This window comes from Canis aureus, chromosome 35 (assembly GCF_053574225.1).
Source record: "Canis aureus isolate CA01 chromosome 35, VMU_Caureus_v.1.0, whole genome shotgun sequence".
NCBI classification, from domain to species: Eukaryota; Metazoa; Chordata; class Mammalia; order Carnivora; family Canidae; genus Canis; species Canis aureus.
The window spans coordinates 17525476-17544264 of NC_135645.1; the positions used below are offsets into that span (position 1 = coordinate 17525476).

General features: G+C 36.5%; 2 protein-coding genes across 2 annotated transcripts in view; one reads left to right on the forward strand and one right to left on the reverse strand.

Annotated features, from left to right (window-relative positions):
* CIP2A (cellular inhibitor of PP2A) overlaps positions 1–18789 on the forward strand; it is a 37117-nt gene that overhangs the window by 12447 nt on the left and 5881 nt on the right. The window contains exons 8-16 of the mRNA XM_077884396.1: positions 2423–2498; positions 4008–4226; positions 5459–5618; positions 7180–7321; positions 8373–8472; positions 12452–12570; positions 15958–16153; positions 16639–16713; positions 16803–16913. Coding sequence (XP_077740522.1) covers positions 2423–2498; positions 4008–4226; positions 5459–5618; positions 7180–7321; positions 8373–8472; positions 12452–12570; positions 15958–16153; positions 16639–16713; positions 16803–16913 — 1198 coding nt within the window. The remainder of the gene's footprint in view (positions 1–2422; positions 2499–4007; positions 4227–5458; positions 5619–7179; positions 7322–8372; positions 8473–12451; positions 12571–15957; positions 16154–16638; positions 16714–16802; positions 16914–18789) is intronic.
* Positions 10423–12216, reverse strand: LOC144305510 (testin). The gene has a single exon (XM_077884397.1). The coding sequence runs from the start codon at positions 12118–12120 to the stop codon at positions 10855–10857; it is 1266 nt and encodes a 421-aa protein (XP_077740523.1). The 5' UTR covers positions 12121–12216; the 3' UTR covers positions 10423–10854.

The window sequence follows — 18789 nt, forward strand, 5'->3', positions numbered from 1 at the left end:
ATTGTATAGAAATTGCTTCAATTAATCATTCACAAATGAGAAGACAGTTATGGAGCCCTTACAGTGGTCGAGTATCAGGGAAGGTAGGGCCTTTAGCAGAGGCAGGAATTTGAAGACACAGCCCCAAATCTTTGAGGATCATAGAATCCAGAAATTGTACAAAGACATAGTCCCTAATTTTAAGGAACATATAATGTAGACATTAACAAAACAAAAGCTAACCACTAGGGCAAGGTTGACCAGTACCCATATGGTTAACTGATATTTTACAGAACCAAGAAGCATTCACATTAGCAATGAAGAATAGTCAGAAAAAAGGCAGGCAGGGCAAGGGGCCCCACCCTGAGAGGAAAGGATTTTACACCACCTTGGAAGGAGCCCTCTACCCTTTCCCACATGATAGGTAGATGACAAAAACTGACTGGGTGACAGGTGCAGGGAGGGTTAATCAGATTAAAACCAAGCCCATAAAAAACCATAGACTTAGAAAGTCTGGTGGCAACTCTCTCAGGTCCCCTCCCTCTTCAGGAGCTTTGTACTATCACTCAGTAAACTTGCTTTGCTGCCCACCTGTCTGGTCTACCTCTTCATCCTTCAAAACAGCATGACCAAGAACCACAGGCATTAAAGGAAAAGAAATCCTGCAACATTAGCATTTCATTTTTTCCTTCTTAAGCATAGGTGGATAAGAAAATGTTCTTCCAGAGTGTCCTTCCTTTACTTGTCCTCTCTTTGTCTGTTCCAAGAGTTCTCCCAGTATACTCTCGTGTGATATCCATTCTGGCCACCAAATTGTGCTTATTGAGCAACTTCTAAATACATAGGATATACCTCTGCAGAAGGACCAAAGTATAATCTGATTTAGCATTAGTAAGTGGTTGCTTAATCACTTCTATAAATCTCTCAGTTCCATTATCTGTTTTCTTTTTATCTAGCCTAGAACTCTGGAAAGGAAATTATGTTTGTGTTTTCTTCTTATTTATTTGCTATACCATTTAGTGAAATATTCCTGAATCTGTTCCAAAGTCTAATTTAATGGCTATGTTCCTAATCAAAACCTGAGAAAATCACACTTTATGAATTTGTATCCTACATATTCACTACATCTAACTTTATCTGGGCAGCACTTCTCATATTTATTCCCAGCTTTCTTTCTCATTTCCTACAGTGGCCCTTCAAATATTTACCACTTTCCTCTTGCCACTTTTCCCTCAGAAGATGAACTCATCTTTGTTTCACAGAAAAAACAAAAACTGAATCCCATCTAATTGGAGTTCTTTTGAATTTTTGCTCTTGAACCAAGTTACTTGTGTTTATACCAATTCGTACTTAGTGTCATCCTGTTTTGCTCATAAATGCATCCTTTTATGCATTAAATCTCATGTCCTATTTTTTTTTTTGACTATCTTTTGTTTCTTCAATGGCTCCCATTCCATTGACTCCCTTCACTTATATTCGACTTTCAACATTTCCTTCAACCATATATCCCTTCTAAAATCTGTGATCTCCCATTGCACTCAAGGTGAATATCCAAATTCTCCATGTAGTGATCCAAAATCTGGTTTCTGGGTACCTCTCAGCTCTGTTTCTTTACATTTTCTTATTTACTTTTGTCTAATCACTTCAGACAATAAATAGAATCTCCAGCTCGTTAGAACCTTTTGTGTACCCATGTGCTATTCCCTCTGAAGTACTTATGCGGAGAGCTGGAATACTTTGACCTTTATATGCCTAACTCCTATTTATTTTTAAGACTCAAGTCTGGGAAACCTCATCTGACCAGGCCTGCCACTCCAAGTCTGGATTCAATATTCATCCTCCTAGCATCCTATACATTTCTCCGTTATAGTGTTGTATTTTATATTATACAATATCCTATGTTTCTGCCTTTATTCTTAGACTGTTAGCTCTCTCACAGAGCATCATTCTCCCAAACACAGGATGCGCCAGTCACATAGACTGAAATGTGTGTGGTACCACTAGTACCTCTTAGACTTATCCAACATAGGGCTCTGCATCTTATCTCTGTATCTTCAGAGCCTGATAAAATGCCTAGCGGTTATAAGCACTTTATAAATAGATAGCTGCCTAATTTATTAGAATATTCCATGTTCTTTGAATTTTTACAAACTGAACATAGCTTTAAAAAAACTGAAGTACAAAAAAAAACTGAAGTACTGAAAGTTTCAATGATTTATTTATTGCCACATTAATCATTTTTTTCACTGTTCAATGAATAACCGTATACATAGATACGTATATGGTGAAATGTTTTAACTATAAGTTTTGCAAGAACTTCTATATCAGAAGCTCGATATAGGTGAAAGAAAATACACTTAAATTTTATATTTATTTTGTATATAAATCTTTTTGATGCATTAAGTTCATAGTTATTTGATGTATATTTTTATTTTAAACTTAGGTATGAGCACTTTTCTTCATGTCTTAGTCAAGTATTAGGTCTTCTCAATGGAAAGGATCCTGATTCTTCTTCAAAGGTTTGTAAAAACAGGACTGTGTTTTAAATGTTTGAAAATTATAATGTGCAGAAAAATCTTAAGTGTACAGCTCTCTGAATTTTTACAAACTGTACACAGACATAACCATTATCTAGATGAGAAAATACAGCATTGCCAGTACTCTAGAACCCTTCTCAAATCTTCATTCACTGGTGCAATCCCCTTGGAAAATTGTTTCACAGTGCCTAGTGAATATATGTATACCCTGTGACTTCGCAACTCTACTCCTAAACTACATAGCCAAGAGAGACATGTCCATAAGCTCATCAAAAGAACATGTAGAAAATGTTAAATAGAAAAATGTAGTTTTATAAATAATACTATTTTCTGATTTTTAAAAATGTCAGATGCGTAGGGGATAAATCCACAAAACACATACAAGGTCTCTACTCTGAAATTACAAAATATTGAGAGATATGAAAGACCATATCATTCAAAAAAATTATTGGCATCTCTTTGCCTACCCACCACCTTTGTACTAGTGATTGATTTGTTTGTGTTTGTACATTATACTTAAGGAAGACATGTATATGAGAAGGTATTTTATGGATATTATATGGATATAACATGTCTCTGATAAGAGAAAAGAGACACTGATAACATTGCTTGCCTTCAGGGAGCATAGCTAGAGATCAGATTGCTTTGTTTAGCCATTGAACCAAGTAAATACATTACCCATTCAAAAATAAGTACTCTAATTTATATTTAAAAATGAATAAATCAAAGATTATCATGTTACATAGTAAATGCTAATGGACTGAACTCTGTTAAAATCAAATGGTATCAAGTTGATCAAAACACAAATCCCAATTACGTGTCATTTACAAAAATACAGATGAAGGTAGAAAATAAGTGGATAGGCAAAGAGATGCCAATAATTTTTTTTTAATGATAGGTTGGTAGTGTATGAAGTGAGATAGAATTTAATTTAGCTAATAAACAGGTTGTGGGATGTTATGTAATGTTATAAAGGCCCAATTAATGAGGTAAAGAAATGAAGTAGAATAGAGGAGCTAACCAGTATAATGCCAACAGTGTACAATGTGGAAATAGCCATACCTAATGTTTTAAAGCATGGGGATGCCACTTTTCAATATTATCCTGAAGTATGCTTTATAGGAATTCTTGAATCTCAAGCATGATAGCAAGTGTCTGTAGTTCCTAATTTATTTTGATTTTAAAAACAAAATATATCTGTGCTTTAAAAAAAAAAATTACTATAGAAGACATATGATATTAGTTGAAGTTGCCCTCCTTTCTTTGGCTTTCACAATCCTTATTAGGAGTAACCACCATTAACAAATTTCTTTGTAACTTTATAGTACCTAATCCCATATTTTGAAAAATAATGAAAGAAAAATTGGAAGCTGTCTTTAATTTTTAGAGTATTTTTTTAAAATATGTGTCCTTTTCAACTTCATCATTTGGTTGCTTTGTACATGAAAGGCCAATGAAATTGACATTTAACGAAGACTTTATATTGCACAGGTTTTAGAATTACTTCTTGCCTTCTGTTCAGTGACTCAGCTGCGCCACGTGCTCACTCAGATGATATTTGAACAGTCTCCATCTGGCAACACCATTCTGGGAAGCCGTTCTAAATGTTTAGAACCTACTGTGGCTCTACTGCGTTGGTCAAACCAACCTCTGGACAGATCAGAAAACTGTTCTCTTCTAGCCTTAGAGTTGTTCAAGGAAATATTTGAGGTAATATAACGATAGACAAATTGACTTTCCCATTTTTATGATCCTCAGTGAACAGTTTACGTTCATAAACATCCATGATATATTTCTAATTGTTTATACACCTTAGGAAAACTTTTAGCAAACCCCCTACCATTCAGCTACTGAATTTTCTTTGGGGCAAAGTCAGGAACATTAATGTTTTCTTTTTTGGCACTGAATAGCTTATATATACTCCTTTCAGTGTAATAAGTAAAGATATTAGCTGAGATTTGTACAGTTTGTTGCTGACTGTACTTCTTGCAGTAGTCATGCTTCTCCATCTTGGTAGATACTGTTTATGGTCTTTATTAACCTTTTGAGTGGATTAATATAGGAACATTGGATTCAGTTACTCAGATGGAGTGGAAAATACCAGACACTGCTAGACACTTAGGATACAAAATTTCTTTCCCTAGAGGCCATTACATTCTGGTAGATTCTACTGTCTAGGTTATTTAGCATTTTCTACTGTTGTCCCTATTTTTTATACCTACTCTGCCTACTATAGTATCTTCCTACAGTATTTCCCCTCATAACTGGATCCTGTGCACAAACAAAAATGCGTATCAGTGGTTAAATATATTTGTCAAAGATGATGCACAAATTACTCTATGTTTTATGTTGGTCTTGACTGTTGATCATTTAAAAAACTGAGGGACACCTGGGTGGCTCAATCAGTTAAGTGTCTGAATTTAGCTCCAGTCATGATCTTAGGGTCCTGGTATCGAACTCCAAGTCGGTCTCCCTATTCAGCAAGGAGCCTGCCTCTATTTGCCTTTCCCCTAGTTCATGATTGCTCTTTCTCTCTCTCTCTCTAATAAATAAGTAAACTCTTTAAAAAAATTAAAACTCTTTGAGATTCTTGTTGGGAGTTATTCGTGGTTGTAAAGTATTTAGATCAGTGGTGGTTATTTAATTATTGCAGTTTCACTTAGCAATTTCAGGGTACTTGTTTTCAAATCACAGACACAATCTATTGGAAAGTCTTGTTTGCAGTTGAATAACCTAAAACTTTATTGTTCCATTTAAGACAAGTCATCATAGCCATCAAAATGAGATAAAAGGGTAGATTTTAAAAAGGAGACACAGGTCAGTTAACTACTAAAGTAACTCTAAGAGACTTGATGAGAACATGACAACTCAGTTATTATCTCTACTTTCTGTATTTCATCTTTATTTTTATTTTTCATCATTGGTGGTGGTTAATTCTCCAGGATGTTGCAGATACTGCCAACTGTTCCTCAACTGACCGTTTTGTGAGCCTTCTGCTGCCTACAATCCTTGACCAACTTCAGTTCACAGAAAAAAATCTAGATGAAGCCTTATTAAAAAAAAAATGTGAAAGGATGGTCAAGGCCACTGAAGTTTTGTTAAATATCCTTTACTGTTAAAACATGGAAACTAACCACTCTTTTTTTTGTTCTAACATTACGTTTACTACATTTTGTCTTTAATTGTACTTTAGTCACTTCTTATGCTTATACCTATTCAGAATTATTGAAGTTTAAACTATAAAACTAATTCTCAGTGAGGAGTCTAAAAAGGTTGTCCAGACTTTTTCCCTCATTTTTCCGTGTAAAACTTTTAAATTAAGGAGTATTTTCAGAATGCTTTTTAAACTTGATTTTTTTGTTTTTTTGTTTTTTTTTTTTTGTGGACATTTTTATCACAAATTGAGGTTAAGAGATACATTCTAAAGATAACTGCTGTGTTACTCTAATGCTAATTGCTGTCTGGATGATTCATGGTGCCACCTTTTGTTCAGTATATCAGAATAAACATTGGTAGAGTCAGTATTTTAGCTTATATTATAATTTTTACTGAAAATTAAAGCCTCTAGAAATGTTTTAATAAGAGTGACATCACACTAGATTATACAAAAGACAAATATTATAAAGACAAAGTTCATTACAAAAAATAAACTTTTTCAGTTAGTGTCACTGAATAACTTCTGTATTCTGATTCTCTTAGGTCTTTTATTAGCTTTTGTCTTTTAGATTAGCTGATTCTAAATCTTTTTGAAGCCCAAGTTCCATTTTTAAAATATTTCATTAATGCTATTTTATTTATTTATTTTTTTTTTTTCATTAATGCTATTTTATTATCGGTAAAGAGCCATTATATCTCTACCAGATCTTTCATACTTACCTGGTCAGGTTTCCTTATATCTCAGAGCTACAAGACTTTGTTCAACTTCATTCTGCCCTAGAGCAAATTCCATATCTATTTACTCTCTCCTTGGAACTGCTGCTCCTTAATTTTCCTCTTCCCTACAGCAGTGCTTCCCAACCCTGGCTATGTATTCAAATGACCTGGAGAGCATTTTAAAAATCCTGACACCTGAACCTTGCTTCCAGCAATTCTAATTTAATTGGAGTAAAGTGTGTGAAGTGTGGGGAGATTGTAATTGACTGTTCAAATCACTCAGGTGTTTCTAACATGCAGCCGAATTTGAAAACCACTGCTGTGGAGACCCATGATTATGTTGCTTGATCTTAGAGATATCTATAATATATGCAGGCCTCAAAATTGTACCAATTTTGAGCCAAGTTTGACCACTTTTTCATGATATTCAAATTAACTTGTAATATTACAATATAGGCAAAAATAACTACTCTTAGTTCAGCAAATACTGAACCGTTGTTGTAATCTGTTAACCAAATACTAGCATCCAGCAGAGTAACAGACGATGTTAGTCCCATCTCTTGCCACTTACCAATCACTTAAATGCTCTGAGCTGTAGTTTACTAATGTCATTGAGTTAATATTAACAATAATTATGTGGAAGTGAAGTGACAAGATAATTTGTATGAAATCACTCAATACTGTAAAGCAATACAAACATAAGGGATTTAAAAAAAAAAAAAACAAATATAAGGGATTTGGGTTTTTTTTTTTTTAGGATTTTTTGTTTGTATCCCTTAACAAAACTTACCTCTTTGTGGAGATGATACTCTAAAACTGCATGTTGCAAAAACTCTGACTACTATCAAATGTACCACTCTGATAGAACAACAGTTTACGTATGGCAAGATTGATTTAGGGTTTGGAACAAAGGTAGCAGATTCTGAATTGTGGTGAGTATAATGAAATCCAAATGGCAAAATGATAATGCCAAATGTAATAAAAATCAGAAAATGTAGCAATTCTCCTCTCCTTTGAAGGATAATCCTTGCGTATGCACTATTAACTCAAGGTGTAGTGGAGAATTAACAAGTTTTTTCATAGTTCTTAAAAAATTCATTCAATTCATAAATTATGTGCTTAAAGAAAGGATAATCTTAACATCTATGATTTGTTTTTTATTGTTTAGGTTTGTGTCATGGTGTTTTAACTTATTATCTAAGGTTCTTTGTACTCCTTTTCTAGAGATTCTTTTTGACACGTTGCCTCAGTAATTTTATGTTTGTTTTAAACAAAAACATGAAAAAACAGGTCATATTTTTATTACTAGGAAATCGGTTACTACAGAAAGTTTCCTACTAGCAGACAGTTCTTTTCATTAGCACGTCAGTCAAGACTTAATGGTTAAAGGTGAATTTTCATGGATAGTGATGAGATTTTATCCTCCCCTCTCATTTGAATTAAGTCTATTAACATCTTTATTGAGAACCTACTAAATGGCTAGATATTGATTTGTTTCAGTTTCTATAAATGATGTAATTGCCAATAATTGTGGTCCTCCAGAACACAGATTACCTTTTCTTTTTTTGTATTCCTTTTGCAGTGAGGCTAAGAACATGGCTTAGTATAATTTATTTGGTAAATATTAAGATTCTGTATTGCTTAAGATTGCCCTTTATTGTTGATAGGCCTGTGACAAAGCTAAGAATTAAATAGGTCATGTTGCTGATGCTGTTAGTAATGTGGTACAGAAACTGGAAGCATGCTGGTATTTGAGATTACAGTCTCAACTTAGACTGTTAAGGCCAATTTGTTCTTTTCGGGGCTTGAGCTATAAGGATAATGGTCTCTACTGTGTTTTTACTTCTGAAAAGAAACAATACTTTATCTCCCTAAGGTTTAAAAACAGGTGTTGGTTTTTCAGAATTTCTTTAGAATTATGGCTAGAAATAAAGCTCTAAGCAATTCTTTAGTTATCTAATTTAAATATGATTTACTTTTAAGCAAACTTGCTGCTGATGTAGTTTTGAAAACCCTTGATTTGATGAATAAACTTAAGCAGTTGGTTCCTGGTATGGAAGTAAGCTTCTATAAAATCCTTCAGGTGGGTTTAAACTCTTCAAATATTGAAGTTTGTTTATACAAAATGCTCCCTAATGTATGAGTTTCTGTTTTAATATTCTTTAGAAACTGTTTCTCTTAGAATTGGGCGTCAGAAGAAAGTTAATTGCCTAAGTAACTCTATAGTATTCCTACTACATGGTAATTTTATGTAGTTTTGCAGGAGTTGAACATAAATGCTCCTGATTATAATGTACAAGATGTTGCTGATAGTAGAGCTTGCTCAGCCTTTTTCCTTTCTTGTCATCCTTTATGTTTCTTCGTTTATTTCTATTGGCATTGTAGTGAAGGGGATGTGGTATTTGTTTTGGAGTTTTGGGGTGGGGTTGATGATGTAGTGCTTTAAGGGGATAAGGGACACATTTGGAAGAAAAGGACTTGATTGTGAGTTGTAATAAGATTAGAGAGGGTAGGCAGAGAATAGCTAACTCACAGATTTTGAGTTCTGATGTTTACCTTGAAAGCCACAAAACCTGACTTCTAATAGATACTTAGCAAACATGCGTCAATTGGGTTAATATAATAATTTAACAAAGATGGCTCTGATATCTGTCTAGACAGGGTAGAAGGCAAAACTGAAACCTTATTCAGGGGCCACTTGTGCACTTTGAGAGCATAATGCTTAGGAGATAGGGTTCAGATGTTGACTCCACCATCAATCAAGTTGGTGCAGACTTGAGCAAGCTATTTCACTTGTCTGAGCTCTAGTGTCCTTAACTACAGAATGAAAGTAATGATCCCCCTCCATGGGAGTGGTTGCAAAGAGTTACTATGAGGGTTATAAAGATAAAGGCCGTCTCTTAACATGATTCTGTGGCCTAAGATTATACTTGACTACTTCCAAGACACTTGACACTGGTAAAATGTAGATAACTATAAAGGATTTATATTTTAATATTTTTTCTCTGTTAACTTAAAAATTGAGTCAAACTGATTATCTGTCAATTAGATGTTTTCAGAATAAATGATTTAAGGCTTACAGTACTAATGTAAAATATTTACTGACATGAAGGACTTATGCTTTAAGCATAATTGTTTCAGTTACTGAATTAGAATTGAATTAATTTGAATTTTACTTTTATTTTTGACTTTAATTAGAAATGATAATTATTTTTTCTTACAGCCAGATTTTCTTCTAAGTGTAGCAGAATTAAAACAATAATTCAAAACAGTCAGTTGTGGATGGTATTTTAAATTCATCAAAATATTTAGGACATGATTTTCATAGGCACAACAAAAGCGTTCAAAACTTTGCCCACATTTTTTTTTTTTTTTTTTTTTTGAAGTGAAAGAGACTTTATTTTGAATATACATATCATTCACTCATTTATTTCATTCAGTTTCATTTTTATAGTGCATAGCTATGTATTGAAGTATCTAGGGAAAAATAAACATTAGAAATATCTAAGGATGGAAGTATACAGGCAAAGAAGACATTCGATACATCCCCTTGAACAGGCTTAGAAGCACCATATGACAGTATCCATTATAATAGAATAAATTCATGCAAAAAAAAGTCCATCCAAACCATGGTAGACAAGTGCAATCATTACAAGTTACAGTTTCTTGGGTAGAAACAGTATACATATTCTTTGGATTGAAAACATAAATGAATGGCTTGGCTTTTACGTCCAAGCCTGAAATCATCTACAGAAGTAAAAAAAGAAGGAAAAAAAAGTGGATGCCACATGTGACAATAAAGTATTTAAGGCCACGGAGAGAGGTCATCAGCTTACAAAGAGAATGCTGAGAGGTAGGGCAAGTTAAAAAAAAAAAAAATAGGGAAATGCGATAAAGCCACCTCTGCCTAAATGCAAAGCCATTAGAATGATAAGAGCTCTCTGTACTCTGCTTTCTCTTTTCTCTGTCAGAAGAACTCACTGAGTATCACTACAAAGTTCAGTGAATAAGATAAGGCAATAAATGTAGAGCCTTGGCATTAGGGCAAGTTTAATTTCCTTTCATTTCACACAAGGGAGGAAAAAGAACATAGAGCTAGCAGTGTGCATCTTTCCGTTCAGCACACTAATTTTATGTGTTCATATATACCGTTTGTTTGGCACAGGGGGATAGGCATATGAAGATTAATTAAATCCAAGCTTCCACCTCCAAGATTTTATATGTGGAAAGCTAGGGAAAGATAAAATTCTTCACTGTTTTAAAATTCAAACGCTTAAAGCAGGTTTTAAAAATTGAGATGAAAAAAAAATTGATGAGGAAAAACAGCAAAGAAAGATACTAAGCACAATCTCCTGGTTTCCTTTACAGTTTCTTTTTTTCCATTTATTTTTCCAAATTGCATTTTACAGTAGAAATGCAGACCACTTAGGATAGCTATGACTCAATATTGCTTGGTGCTTTCCTCTTAAGACATCATCTTCTTACACTCCACTGAACAGAAAACCATGCCTTCTACTGGCATGAACTTCTGCCCAATGAGACACTTGCTGCAGCAGGAACACAAAAAGCACTCTGTGGATGCATGCCAGCTGAAATTGTTATAGGTCACCCGCTGCACTTCAGGATCGATGGCATTGTGGCATCCTTGGCATACCACAGCATGATTCTTCACATAGCAGGGCTTGCACACCGGCTTGTCATTGACCATCACGTATATTTCCCCAGCTAGGATGTTGTCGCAGTCAAAGCAGCAGAAGTGTTTCAAATGCCAATTTTGGTTTTCTGCCTGGGTGTACTCATTGCTGAATATTAACTCATCGCAGCCAGCACATCGTGGTTTCTCACTGTCACAGTAATGTCTGCCACAGTATAGCTTTCCATTCTTCCAGAAATAAATCATGTCGACCAGGAGTTCGTGGCAGGTGCTGCAGACGAAACAAGCTGGGTGCCACAGCTTATCATAGCCGGCCCTTTCAGCGTAGATGGCTGGGTCACCCTCCTTCATACTCTGTTTGCAGCAGTAGCAAGAATACTGAGTTCTTTTGTGTTCAGCCGACTTGTCCTCCATGGCCCCCACGGCTGCTGCGGTGCTTCTGTCCCCACCAGGGATGTACATTCGGTTGGTGCTTTGAGCATCCATCTCACGGGGAAGTTTGACATCACCTACTCCCAGAGCTTCGCTCTTATATTTCTTCACAAACTGTTCCATCTCTTTCACCTCTTTGGGAGACAACTCATGGCACTTTGAAGGGTCCTGGTCATGTGCGGGGAGCTGCTTTGCCAGCTGTTTCTTTCGGTACTGGGCCCCCTCTGAGCCTGCCACTGGCTGCTTCTCCTTGGGCAGCATCTGCATGTACTGCCTGGCCAATGCCTGATTCTGGACAGGTGGAGCCCATTCATAGGTAACAGTATTGATGGAGACATTCTTCTTGGCAGCAACTGGATTGGTCAGTATCATGACATTGCGTTTATACATGGGAATTCCATCTGATTTTAGCTTTGCAATCAGGGTGGTATATTTGGTGTCTTCAAAAAGTTTTCCCACTTTTCGATCCTCTTCATTGCTCAAGAGGACATCATGCTCTTCTTGGCCACACTTGCAGTTACGACATATTTTTCTCCAAAAGTGTAGTTCGAATCCTTCACATTTTTCTTTGCATTTTAAACAGGGGGCTCCAAATCCTTGCTCATGACCTAAGCCCATCTTCTTCACTTTGGCCTCCAGCTCCATGTCCGCGGGGCCGGGACCTCGCGCCCGAGCTCGCCCGCCGTCCGCTGCGCCGCGGGGACCGGGGAGGCCGGGAGGCCCGGGAGCGGGGAGGAGCAGCGGGGAGGACCGCGGGGACCCAGCCTGCCCACATTTTTTTAAAGCTAATGTTCATATTGACTGCATAATTATAACAAAGTAAAGATGAATAAATGCATTCAGATATCAGATAGAAACCTTTCAGAATTTGGGTAGTATCATTTTATGATTTAGCTCTGTTTACTCACCTTGATGTAAAAAACCTGACATTATTTATTCCTTGTGCTTCTTGTTTTCTGGTTTCTGATTTGCTTAGGATCCACGCCTGATTACTCCCTTGGCTTTTGCTTTAACATCAGATAATAGAGAACAAGTACAGTCTGGATTGGGAATATTATTGGAAGCTGCTCCACTGCCAGATTTTCCTGCATTAGTGTGAGTTGTAGTCATTTGCAGTGTATCTCTTGTGCTGGAATATCTTGCTGTGTTTCTTTAGTAGTCCTTGATGTAGAAAGACTAGAAAATTTGTGAATCAAAGACTTCATTATAACGGTAATTTTTCAAGTGCTTAAAAGAAAATTTGATTCCAGTAACTGAAAAGACCAGGTATATGCTCAGAGAAAAGTAGCTTCGGATGGGTTAAATATATTTTCCAGGCTCTATGCCACTCCATCTCTCACCTCCTCTATTTAATATAGTGGCTTCTGGACTATACTTACATCTTACCAGTTCAGTTCTTACAAAGAATGTGCTTTCCCCGTGTCAGCTATACTAAAGAAATAATAAATAAATAAATCCCACAAGCAAACAAGCTTAAAAGACATTTAGATGTGAGGAAGAACTTCCTCAGTTTAAGGGTTGTAGGTAACCATAGGATTGCCAGCGGACAAGAGGGGAATCTGTTCTAAAGGATTAAATACTTCATAAACAACATGGCTTTTAGGACTAAAACAACCAACAAACAAAACAAAAAAAAAATGAAGAGCTTTCCCTTCCCAGTTGTTTAAATGATAAGCCTAGGCATTATTTTCATTGACCAAATCTGGGTCATTTGCCAATGAAGGACCTTGGCAGATACCAAAGGTTCATCTGTGAGAACTACATGGACTGAAAACTAGTTTGGAGGCAGTGGGAAGATTCCTAAAGAAAACTTTTGGAAAGTGGAATAGATAATGACCAGACTGAATTGTCCACTAGACTCATTAATTTCAAACATTAAGAGAATATATTATATTTGAAAAAAAAATGAGATTTGGGGGGCTCTCTGTAAACTAAGTGTCCAGTTGAGTTCTATATTAATTTTTCAAAGTTTAAGTTCCGGGCAGCCCGGGTGGCTCAGTGGTTTAACGCTGCCTTCAGTCCAGGGTGTGATCCTAGAGACCCGGGATCGAGTCCCACGTCAGGCTCCCTGCTTCTCCCTCTGCCTGTGTCTCTGCCTCTCTCTCTCTGTCTCTATGAATAAATAAATAAAATCTTTAAAAAAATAAAAGTTTAAGTTCCACATATAAATGAATTTGCAAAAGTAATTTGAATAAAATGAAGCATGTTAGTGACTAGGTAAGACATTTCTGTATGCAGGGATCTGAAAACTATAACCGGCAGGAGCCTACGTTTGTAAATAAAGTTTTACTAAAAAAAGGACACACCTTTTCATTTTCATATTGTCTGTATTTTCTGTGTCTACATTCATGCTATGACATCAGGGTTGGATAGTTGTAACAGAGACTATACAGCCCCTTAGGTCTGAGATACTTACTGCTTTGTCCTTTAAGAGAAAGTTTGCTAACCTCTGCTACGTTGCTATTGTTAAAGATTTATTGGGGCTCCCTGGGTGGCCTAGCGGTTTAGCGCCTGCCTTTCGCCCAGGGCGCAGGATCCTGGAGTCCCAGGATGGAGTCAAGTCCCGCATCAGGCTCCCGGCATGGAGCCTCCTTCTCCCTCTGCCTGTGTCTCTGCCTCTCTCTCTCTCTATGTCTATGATGAATAAAATCTTTTTTAAAAAAAATTGTTTATTTGAGAGAGAAAAAGAGAGCACACGCACGTGTGCACAAGTGGAGGAGAAGGGCAGGTAGAAACCGGTTCCCTGTTGAGCTGGGAGCCTGGCATGGGACTCAACCCCTGAACCCCGGGATCATGACCTGAGCAAAGGCAGATGCTTAACTGATGGAGCCACCCAGGCACCCCTCTGCTTTTTCTTTTAAGAGACTCTACAAACTCATTTCTCAGAATTAATAATTTAAGTGGTCATAAATTAGGAGATTAAGAACTGTGGAGAATAAGAGGTAGAGACCACATAATCAAAATTCTTTTTATTTTATAGTAGTTATTTTTAAACAAATAGACAAATAAGGAGCTTCTCAAGTTAAAATGTAGAAATGATTTGTGAAGCTGCTTGATTTTATGGTGGTTTGGTTGCTCCAGTTGTGGTAATTGGACATAAAGGAAAGACTCTGTGTTTCAGAATGGAAAGCTTCAGCTTCACTGAAAGTGGGAGTCTCCTCCTCCGTCTCTGCAGATGAGCTCTTCCTACCATTTCTTTACATCACAGCAATCCCTCTCTTACTGGTGTTCTATAATTTTCCTTTAGACATTGTCTCTTTAGACACTCTCTTTAGATACTACTCTCATGTCTGTTTATGCCTTTGTATCCTCTTAGTTTAATAAGGTAAATTTATATGCTGAATGGATGGGGTAGGTGGGTACATAAGTAAGCTTTTTTATGTATGTTTGTTTTATTTAGACATTTAACAACATGTGAGGGCCCTTCTTGTCATTTTAGATACTGCAGTAACTTAGACCAGGGCCTCTGTCATATGACTTACATTCTATTTTGGAGACAAGTTAAAAAAAATTAGGTTTCATAATGTGCATGCTAGTATGGGTGGAGGAGCCTCTCTGAGGAAGTGAATTTGAACTGAGATTGATGATAAGAAGGAACCAACTCTATATGGATCTAGTGGGAAGAATGTTGTAGGCAAAGGAACAGCTCATTCAAAGACCCTGAGGCAGGACCAAGACGGAAAGGGAAGGGGCAGAATGGAAGTAAGGTTGCTGAGAATATAGTGAGAAAGGACAAGAATGGAAGGACATGGGTAAAGGACAGCTGATGTTTCCCATGGTAAGAAGGAAGCATTAACACTACTAAATTTTTACAAATAATCCATACTCACAGACTAGTTCTAGTGCCTCCAAACCAGAGGTGAAATTGTCATTATAAAAGGTTGTAAGTAGAAAAGCATTTCCTTGTCAAATATTTAGGATATTTTCTAAAATTTGACTTCATCATAGATGCCAAGATGATTTAAAAAACATCTGAAGACTTATATTCCCAGAAAGATCCATTCTAGAGATTCTCTAATTCTATACTAACTGACTTTCCTCTATTTTTTTTAAGGTTTTATTTATTTATTCATGACAGACACAGAGAGAGAGAGAGGTAGAGACACAGGCAGAGGGAAGAGCAGGCTCCATGCAGGGAGCCTGACGTGGGACTCAATCCCGGGACTCCAGGATCACACCCCAGGCTGAAGGTGGTGCTAAACCACTGGGCCACCGGGGCTGCCCTATTTTTTTTTTTTTTTTTAAGATTTTATTTATTGAGAGAGAGCAGGCGTACAAGCAGGCAAGAAGGACAGACAGAGAATCTCAAGCTGACTCCAAGCTAAGCGCAGAACCTGTGGAGGGGCTCAGTTTCATGACCCCGGAGATCATGTTCTGAGCTGAAATCAAGAGTCAGATGCTCAACCAACTGAGGCATCCAGGCTCCTCTTCCTCGTCCTCCTGTACTTTTTGTAATGATTATTATTTTTTATTCCTATTCAGACTTGGAGAAAGTATAGCAGCCAACAATGCTTACAGACAGCAGGAAACAGAACATATGCCCAGGAGAATGCCTTTGCAATCACTAAATCACAGTCTTCCAACATCTGCAAAATGTTTAACTCCTCCACTTTTAAAAGCTAGAGTTCCTGGATTGAACATTGAGGAATTAATAGAGAAACTTCAGGCTGGAATGGTGGTGAGTAAATAGCCATTTTAAATGGGATTCTGACTGGTACATACCAACTAAATGTCAGCCCTGATTATTAACATTTATTTCAATAACTTTAGATATAAATTTGATCAATGAAGCCTTTTAATATGAAAATAACAATATTCTAGAAATTTTGGGAAGAAAAAGATTAGCTATAAAATCCCCACATTTTAAAACAGCATTTTCCCCCCTAGTCATCCCCAGTTAGCCCACCCTCATCTTCTCTGTCCCTGTTTAAGAAATCTGTCCCACAAGCATACCAAGTCCTACCCAGATACCCTTCTGCAATAGCCAGGTTAGCGAAATGTTTGTGAAACACCTCACAAGACATTCATTTCTTTACTTTGTTACTCATGAAGCTTTAATGATTTAGTTTCACACTAGGCATTTATTTTTTTATTGTGCTGAGTGTTAAAATTTTCTGATTTTTTTTTTTTTTTTTTTTTTTTTACTGATGTCCTGAAACTTAGGTAAAGGATCAAATTAATGATGTGAGAATATCTGACATAATGGATGTATATGAGATGAAACTGTCCACATTAGCCGTGAGTACAAACTTATTTTAGCTCTATGTAACAGTTAAGCTTTAATAGATGTTTTCTGTGATAAAGGTCAATGGTATGTTTTCTTACAGTCCAAAGAAAGCAGACTACAAGATCTTTTGGAAGCAAAAGCTCTAGCCCTTGCACAGGCTGATAGACTGATTGCTCAATATCGCTGTCAAAGAACTCAAGCTGAGACGGAGGTGTGTACAATATAAATAATGACTTATCCAATAAGTAGAAAAATAAATGAAGTAGAACGTGTACAAAATTTTAGTTATATTTCGGTTACCCTGTCTGAAGTAAACTGTTCTCAGCATTTGATACGACTATTCCCTCCATCTTGACACCTTCCCCCCTTTAATTTGGATTACCCCATTACCTTTTGATTTTCTTTCTACCATAATGGATATTCTTTTCCTTTTTTTTTTTTTTTATTTTTATTTTTATTTATTTATGATAGTCACACAGAGAGAGAGAGAGAGAGAGAGGCAAAGACACAGGCAGAGGGAGAAGCAGGCTCCATGCACTGGGAGCCCGACGTGGGATTCGACCCCGGGTCTCCAGGATCCCGCCCTGGGCCAAAGGCAGGCGCTAAACCGCTGTGCCACCCAGGGATCCCCGGATATTCTTTTCCTATATACTTTATGAATTTCTCTTTCTCCACTCAACCCTCAATTGTTGGTTTCTCCCAACATTATGTTCTAAGCCCTTTGTCCTTCTTTGGGTGGCCCAGGGTTTCAGTCATTACCAAATGTTAATGCCACCAGTTTTATGTGCTGAGCCCAGATCCTTTTTACTAAGTACTAAATGCTTCCTGTATAACTCTGTTTAAATATATCACAAATACTTCCCATTCAGCATGACTAATCCTGAACTCATTACCTTTTTTAAAATTTTATTCTTATTTATATATTCCCTCTTGTTCTTCAAAGTTTTCCAGACCAGAAACGTAGAAGTCACATAATTTACCTCCTACAATTAGTCATTCTCCAAATCCAGTTGATTCTACCTTCCGAATATTGCTTTTTTGTGCCTTATCTCTGTTTTTGCCCTATTTGCTATGGACCAAATCCTTTTCATTTTTTATATAAATCATAGCAGAGCCTCTAGTCTCTATACCCTCAGTCTGGAGCCCTCTTCTCAACCACCCTCTATGTGCATCCCAAGTCATCTGTCTTTTGCGTTTGGTTCCACCCTCCCTTTTCTCCCACGATGATCCGTGAGGCTGCAATCTGATTTTATTGCTTCTATGCTAAATACTGTGCAGTGGCTTACCATTTTACTCAGCAGATGATTTTAAATTCCTTAGTTTGGCACACATGATTCTAACTACTTTCATTCTGCATCTCCTTGCATTTCTGTGCATTCTCTGCAATCAACTATATTAGATTACTTTGCAGTTTCTTATACAGTTTTATTACCTTGCAGTTACTTGACATACTCAGGTTTCCTTGTCCTTGTAACTTGCTCTTCCATGTCTGGAACACCTTTTCCTCTTTCTCTGCCTAAATTCCTAATAATCCTTCAGATTTTAGTTTAAATATCCCCATTTCTTAGGAAGCTGTCCCACACATGTGAAAATTATATAACCTTCCCCCTACCCTCAATGTCAGAAACTCTTTCAGTATCTCCCGGCCCCAGCAAGCTCAGTACTTGGCCCATAGTAGATGCTTAGAAAGTTTGGCATTTGCTGTGTGTGTATATGCACACAATGTATACATTAGGAGTGAGAGCTTACTGCAATAATATGGAATTCCTAGCAAATATAAACAGAGTCTCAACAGTTCAGTGTCATTTATAAAGAATTATAATAAAGTCATCACTTTAGAGAGAGGCATTAAAATTACTGACACATAAAATACCATTGAGTTTTCTCAGAGTACATGTATTTGAAAAAATATGAATAAATATAACCATACGTTTTCCTTTTCTTCTTTTGAAAAGGATTTGTTTATCTTGACTGATGGCATGTTAAATATATCATAAATCGCAACAAAGAAAATTAGTGATATTAAAATAATTTTGTCCTCTCTCTTCTCATAGCACATTCTTAGATTCTATTTTGGACATGTCTTA